This window comes from Nicotiana tabacum, chromosome 3, assembly GCF_000715075.1.
Source record: "Nicotiana tabacum cultivar K326 chromosome 3, ASM71507v2, whole genome shotgun sequence".
Classification (NCBI taxonomy): Eukaryota; Viridiplantae; Streptophyta; class Magnoliopsida; order Solanales; family Solanaceae; genus Nicotiana; species Nicotiana tabacum.
In genome coordinates this window covers 111,249,544-111,257,500 of record NC_134082.1, presented here as the reverse complement: position 1 = coordinate 111,257,500, position 7,957 = coordinate 111,249,544, and the positions used below count along the sequence as shown (strand labels likewise).

The window sequence follows — 7,957 nt, the reverse complement described above, 5'->3', positions numbered from 1 at the left end:
TTATGAATATGTGGCTGCTCCATATATTTTACTTCATATCCCATTTGATCCTGTTGGAGATGGTGATTCAATTTTACCAAACCCTAAATTGAAGGAGGAATCGCTTTTCAGACAAGAGAAAGAGAGTAAAGTAAAACAAATGACTTATGAAAATAAGTCTTTGTCTGATAATGGAATACAAAGCAAGAAGCAAATTGGGCCAACTAATTGTCTTGGGCCTTCTTACTATTTTGGGCAAGAACAAATACACCAGCCTCAGCCCAAGATTAGGAAATTTTCTGAAGACAACGAGAAGCTTCTAGAGATAATAAAATAACATCTTTCAGTTTTATTTTGTTACTGACATGTACACGTTAGTTATAGTGTAGGAAATAGAAATAGTACAACTGTAGGTAGTTAGAATATTCATTCTTTACACTTAGGTCCATTTGCTTTGTATATAAGAATACATGTACTGTACAGATGAATGAATTCAATACAATAGATAAGAAAAATTCCTAAATATGACATGGTATCAGAGCCCTGGTAGCTCATCAACCTCTTTTGATTTTCTGCTCAGATTTCTCATGACTAACCCAACTGAAGAAACGCCTTCTGCCTCCATAGTGATTGCTCGAAACACTCTTGTTTCTGATGCTTCAGATCCACTCTACCTTCTCCCATCAGACTCACCTGGTATGGTGTTAGTCAATTTAGTCTTTGACGGGAAAATCTATGGTGGTTGGCGTAAGGCAATTGTCATAGCACTCTCAGCCAAGAACAAGCTTGGTTTCATTGATGGATCCATCAAAGAACCAGACCTGGCTGATCCTTCATCCAAAGCTTGGAATCGTTGCAATGACATGGTAATTTCCTTGCTCTTAAACTCTCTTTCTAGGGATATTGCTGATAGTGTGTTGTATTCCAAAACTGCAAAAGATATATGGATGGAGTTAGAAGCTAGGTTTGGGCAGTGTAATGGAGCTCAACTATATCAACTCCAAAAAGAACTTAATGAACTTGTTCAAGGAAACACTAATATAGCAGGATACTATACTAAAATGAAGAAAATCTGGGATGAATTAGATACACTCAATATCTGTATCACCTGTTCTTGCAACTATTCATGTGGAGGGAAAGAAAAAACCCTCAAATCTTTTCAGGATGGCAGATTAATCCAATTCCTGATGGGCCTAAATGAAGCATATGGTCCAGTCAAGAGCAACTTCCTAATGATGACTCCTCTACCCAATGGTAATCAAGATTATTCTCTCTTAATCCAAGATGAAAAACAAAGAGAGATACACATTGGGATGCATCCTGCAGAATCAACCTTCATGGAAGGACAACAACAAGTCAACAATCACAAAACTATAGAAGGAAAGTTCAAAGGAAATTTTGCTGGAAAGAGAAACAACCTATTTTGTAACTATTTCAAGAAACCTGGCCATACTATTGACAAATGCTACAGGATAGTGGATTTTCCAGCAGATCTCAAGTTCACTAAGTCCAAGAAATTTCAGAATTATGCACATGGAAATGCAACCATCACTGAAGAAAATGCAGGATACTCATTAAAAGGGGGAGAGGGAGTTTCTTCAGCAAACACAATTTCACAGGAGCAGTACAATCAGCTATTTCAAATGCTTCAACAGATGCAAATTGGGCAAAAAGTGATCATGTTTCTAAGGTAGTAGCTGTTGCCAACTGTGCAAGTATACCACTGTCAGAACTTAATGCCATTTCCTATTTTTCTTTTGTTCACCCTAAGTCTTTGATTATAGATTCTGGGGCTTCAGAACACATGACATCTGATTTTTCCATCTTATTCAACATCATTTCTCTTCCTATGCCAGTCTCTGTTAAGCTTCCCAATTCCCACAAGGTAAAAGTTAAACAGATTGGAAGTGTACATCTTCTGCCAGGAATAACCATCTCTAATGTTCTCTATGTTTTAGATTTTCAATTTAATCTATTATCTGTTCATAAGCTTACCAAACACCTTCGTTGTATCATGTTATTTACTGCCTTTGGTACAATTTTGCAAGGCCCTTCAATGAAGAGGTCAGTGGTAGTTGGTGAAATCAAAGATGGTCTATATCTACTGCATCCAAAGTCTATTTCCTCTAGCTTCAAGTTTCAGAAAGTTTCTGTTCCTCAGCCCTCTTCAGTTTGTAATAAGTCTAGTAGACATGTTCCTAAGTTAGTTTCATGTTCAGTAAGTTTGTTTAAAGATGTAAGCCTTTGGCACAAACGTTTGGGGCAAATGCCTTTTTCAAATATGAAGATTTTATCTCCGTTTCAGTCTATTTCCATTCCTAATGATATTCATCCATGTGATATATGTTCTAAAGCTAGGCAAACTAGGTTGCCTTTTCATTCCAATATCATTTCTTCCACTTCAATCTTTGAAAGTATCCACATAGATACATGGGGACCTTATAAGGAACAAACTCATGATGGATATAAGTATTTTCTCACTATTGTTGATGATTTTAGTAGGGGAACATGGACCTATCTGCTAAAAACAAAAAGCAACGCTTTCAATGTCTTAAAATCTTTTCTTATTATGGTAGAAAGGCAATTTCACACTAAAGTTAAGATGATTAGATCTGGCAATACCTTAGAATTAGGAAGTAGTTCCTCTTCTTCTGATTTTTTCTTCTCTCAAGGGATTCTACATCAAACTTCTTGTGTTAACACCCCACAACAAAATGGAGTGGTCGAGAGAAAGCATAAACATCTTTTAGAAACTAGTAGAGCTTTACTATTTCAATCTCATGTTCCTATTGCTTATTGGGGGGAATGTCTCTTAACTGCTACTTTTCTCATAAACAGGTTTCCTTCTAAGGTATTAGGTCTCAAATCCCCTTACCAAATATTGTTTGGCAAGGATCCCGATCTTACCACTCTGAGGGCATTTGGTTATCTAACCTATGCTTCTACTCTTAGCTCTCAGAGAACTAAATTTGATCCTAGGTCTGTTAGGTGTGTCTTCCTGGGATACCCTTTTGGAAAGAAAGGTTACAAGCTCTTAAACCTTAGCACCATGAAGATGTTTGTTTCCAGAGATGTAGTCTTCTATGAGAACATTTTTCCTTTTTCTACATTGTGTACCAATCAGGCTACTTTTTCTATTTCAGCTCCCCCTATTGAACCTGTTTTGCCCAATAAAGGGGGACCTTCTACACCCTCAATTGCAGTTTGTGATGATTCTTCACTTCCTCATTCTCCTCCTACTCACACATCTCTTATTCCTGTTCCTCCTACTATCTTTTCACCCTCTACTGTCCTTTCCAACCCTACTTCTTCACCTTCTTCTATATTTTCTACACCACTTATTGATCATCCTGTTGTGCGAAGGTCACTAGGATTCACAAAACTCCCTCCTACCTGGCAGATTATATATGCAACTCTGTTTATCTGACAAACCTGACTTCTACTTGTTTTGCAGTAGCTATTGAGCCTAATATTTTGCCTTTTTCAGCCTTATCCTCTACCAATCAACAACTATTGAATTCTACTTCCCATATTTTTGAACCTAACACCTATAGCCAGGCAGTGGTACATCCTGGTTGGCAGCAAGCTATGGCCAAGGAATTTGAAGCTTTAGAAGCTAACAACACCTGGGAGATAGTTGAATTGCCTAAGGGCATGAAGACATTGCCTTGTAAATGGGTCTACAAAATGAAGTATAGGTCAGATGGTGCTGTGGAAAGATTCAAAGCTAGGCTAGTCATCTGGGGTGATGTTCAAAGAGAAGGAATTGATTTTACAGAAACTTTTTCCCCTGTGGTCAAAATGACCACAGTGAGATGTCTTATGGCAGTGGCAGTCAAAAAAGGGTGGTCTCTTTTTCAATTAGATGTTAATAACGCTTTTCTCCATGGTGATTTGCAGGAAGAAGTATACATGAAAATACCTCAAGGAATGCTTAGTCCTAGTCCTAATCATGTTTGCAGGTTAAGAAAATCTTTATATGGGCTGAAGCAAGCTTCACGACAATGGTATTCCAAGCTCACTGCATCCCTCAATTTCAAAGGATACTCTCATTCCCTTAACGATTATTCTTTATTTTTTAAGAGGACAAATTCTGCTATTTCCATTGTTGCTGTTTATGTTGTCGATATACATCTTACCGATGATGACCCTATTGAATTGCTTGCTTTAAAGACTTTTCTTGATTTAGAGTTCAAAATTAAGGATTTGGGGGAAGCATATTTCTTCCTAGGCATGGAAATCATACGGGAACAACAAGGCTTAATTTTGAGTCAACGAAAGTTTACCTTGGAGCTTCTCTTAGAGTTTGATTGTCTATCATTAAAGCCTGCTTCTTCGCCTCTTGATCCATATTCCAAGCTAAAGGTAGATTCTGGCCAGCTTCTTTCTGATCCTACCATTTATCGACGTCTTATGGGAAAATTAAATTTTTGACCCATACTCGCCCGGATATCTCTTTCGCAGTACAACGTCTCAGTCAATTCATGCAATCTCCTCGCCAATCTCACTTTGATGCAGGGATTCACTGTCTTAGATATCTTCTTGCTACTCCTGGGCTTGGTCTCTTCTTCAACACAAACCCTTCCTTAATCTTTTGGCTTTTTGCGATTCTGATTGGGGATCTTGTCCAGACACTAGACGTTCCGTTAGTGGATACTTTATCAGCCTCGGAGGTTCTCCCATTTCTTGGAAATCCAAAAAGCAAGCTTTGGTTTCCCTTTCTGCTGAAGCTGAGTACCGATCTATGATGCGAGTTGTCTTCGAAGTCACTTGGTTGGTGCGTCTTCTACAAGACCTCTCTGTTCCTCCATCTCTTCCGATGGTTGTTCACTCTGACAGTCAAGCAGCACTTCACATAGCTAAAAATCACGTCTTCCATGAACGGACGAAGCATGTCGAACTAGATTGCCATTTTGTCCAGCAACAATTTTTGGCCGGATTGATTTCTCTTCATTTTGTGCCTTCAACCTCTCAGCTCGCCGACATCTTTACGAAAGCTCTCCCTGGTTCTGTTCATCACTCTGTCATCAACAAGTTGGGAGTGTGTTTCCCCCTTCCAACTTGAGGGGGGGGGGTGTTGGAGATGGTGATTCAATTTTACCAAACCCTAAATTGAAGGAGGGATCGCTTTTCAGACAAGAGAAAGAGAGTAAAGTAAAACAAATGACTTATGAAAATAAGTCTTTGTCTGATAATGGAATACAAAGCAAGAAGCAAATTGGGTCAACTAATTGTCTTGGGCCTTCTTACTATTTTGGGCCAGAACAAATACACCAGCTTCAGCCCAAGACTAGGAAATTTTCTGAAGACAACCAGAAGCTTCTAGAGATAATAAAATAACATCTTTCAGTTTTATTTTGTTAATGACACGTACACGTTAGTTATAGTGTAGGAAATAGAAATAGTACAGCTGTAGGTAGTTAGAAGATTCATTCTTTACACTTAGGTCCATTTGCTTTGTATATAAGAATACATGTACTGTACAGATGAATGAATTCAATACAATAGATAAGAAAAATTCCTAAATCTGACAGATCCTGGGTCAGCAGTTAGACTTGTTATCGACAAAGGTGCAGCAGGAGCTTGTGTTGGACATACCGCTATTTGCTTGAGCGGCGTTGAAGGAAAATTATGGGTCAGCGAATCTGGTCAGAAGCCGGACATGGAGTCTGGCTGCAAGATGTTCGAAACAAAGCCGGAGAAGAACAATTTTGCAGCGTTTTGTGGTCCTACCAGAGCAGTGACCACTGCACGCACTATATTTGATGATACGATGGGCAGGTATAAATATGCATATTCTTTTGATCTTGGCTCTACAACAAGGTACCCCGAATCTAGGAGTGACATCTTGATTATGGATGGGATCACATTGATGCATAAAACTAAATGCTTAAACCTTCCATTTGATCCTGGTGTATATATTGTTCTTGATGTTCCTGCTCTTTCCTTTGAGATGTGTAATGATCTTAGAAATGTTCACCATATTGCTTATCCATTGTGTAAGTCAAGTGGATGCATCATTTTGCTAGAAGTAGGCTCACTATTCACCCTCAACGGACCATATTGGAGCTGCTCTATCAATATTACCTCTTGTTGTTCATGATATGCAGTTTTATTGGAAAGTACCAACTCAAGCTAACAGCGACATTGCTAATGCTTTTATTCCTAGGGATTTCTCCTTTGTTGCTACGATTGAGGGTCTTCTTAATCTTGTAACGATACTTGTTACTAACAGTAATTTGAAAGCTTCTGTTACAAGGTCTAACAGGAAAAGAATCTGGTGGACACCATTGATTTTTGTAGTTGTATTGTCATCTGAGACGTATTTCATCCAATACGTTTCAGATCAAAACACTTTTCCTTGTGACATGCGTAATGAGCTATTCTCACTCTTTTTGGACGTGACAGTATCATACTCATGTGCAATAATCAAGAGTGTAGATGACGACTTGAAAGTTGTACAGCTGTGTGCACATTCTCTTTTTGTTGAAAAGTCGAGAATTAGAAAGGCATATCACATTGTCGAGATTGGATTTGGTCGGGAAAGTTTGGCTACGGAAATTGACAAGCCACCAGGCTATACCACTACTACACTTCTTGAAAGAGATGTTGTTGATGACAGAGAAATTTCTACCAAAAAAATGGAGCCTGCACTATTTTGCGAATGTTGGATTGGGTTGGCAAATGTACTTGCAATTTTGAAGCTCGTGCTAGTTAAATTTCCAGACTCGAGAGATTCAACCATATTTCCAATAAATTATGTTGTTAGCTCTTGCACATTACATGATAACAGATATTTGATAGCTAAATATGCCAAAGACTCATGCAAACAAGTGGCTACTCAGTTGATCTAACTTGGAGAGAAGTATTTTGCTGCTGAAGAAATTTTATTTATGGTGCTTACAGGGATGAAGGAAATTCAGTGTCAGGCTACCAAGGTTGCTGGTGGTACTGTTGGTTACAATGTCATGCAAGTTATCACTAAACCTATAGCCGCTGCTATTGCTTATGGTTTGGACAAAAATGTTTCTAAAGGTGCCATAAAAAATCTGCGAAGATCTTTAACAAAATAGGTGACCTTAGATTCCCAGCTACATGGTTTGCTTGCAGTCAATTGCTCTCTCTATGTAACCAGTTTAATAAAATACAGTCTGCAAATATTTTTCTGCTAGTGGATAAAGAAAACATAAAGTCAAATGCCTTCACTTCCCTTAAAATGATAGATTCCAAGGATCACTATTATGGCTGTCACGATCCGGATTTTCCATCCTCGGGAGTCGTGATGACGCCTACTCGTGAAAGCTAGGCAAGCAGAGTATTATAGATTTACTAACTCTTTTATTTAGCCCTTTTTAACAGTTTAAATCAACAAGCGATCAACAGTGAAATATTAACAATAATTAAATACATGCGGAAGACATAAATCTGATAACTTAGCCAAAAACAAGTATGACAATATCAAGTAAATCTCTACCCGGAATCGGTGTCACAATATCACGAACCGTCTACGAATACTAAAAACAATTGTCTGGAAAGAAAGATACAATCTGACTCTGAAGTAAATGAAAACAGAATATAAAGGTAGAAGAGAACGTCGGGGCCTGCGGACGCCTGCAGGACTACCTCGGGATCTCTGACTGGACTAAAGGCAGCCACCCAAAGCTATGGTTCAAAAGCTGCCGCTCCAGGATCTGCACACAGTGCAGAGTATAGTATCAGCACAAACGACCCCATGCGCTGGTAAGTGCCTGGCCTAACCCCGGCGAAGTAGTGACGAGGCTAGGACCAGACTATCAAATAAACCTGTGCAGTTATATAATATACAGCGAAAAAAAAAACAGAAATAAACGAGTAAAGATAAGAGGGGGACATGCTGCGGGGGAATATCATTTATCAACAGTAATTTAAGAGAAAACATAAAGAACAATTTAGAATCCACAGCAAAAGAATAAGGAACCTGTAACCAACCAACAAGCAC

At 38.6% G+C, this 7,957-nt stretch overlaps 1 protein-coding gene across 1 annotated transcript; it reads left to right on the top strand.

Moving 5' to 3' along the window:
• The first annotated feature begins 503 nt into the window (after window positions 1–503).
• LOC107798145 (uncharacterized) lies at window positions 504–1,673 on the top strand. The gene has a single exon (XM_016621114.1). It carries the CDS (start codon window positions 504–506, stop codon window positions 1,671–1,673), a length of 1,170 nt encoding a protein of 389 aa, XP_016476600.1.
• Window positions 1,674–7,957: the final 6,284 nt, after the last annotated feature.

Excerpts from the sequence above, each read along its gene's own strand:
- LOC107798145 (XM_016621114.1), top strand. The coding sequence starts at position 504 with ATGACATGGTATCAGAGCCCTGGTAGCTCATCAACCTCTTTTGATTTT.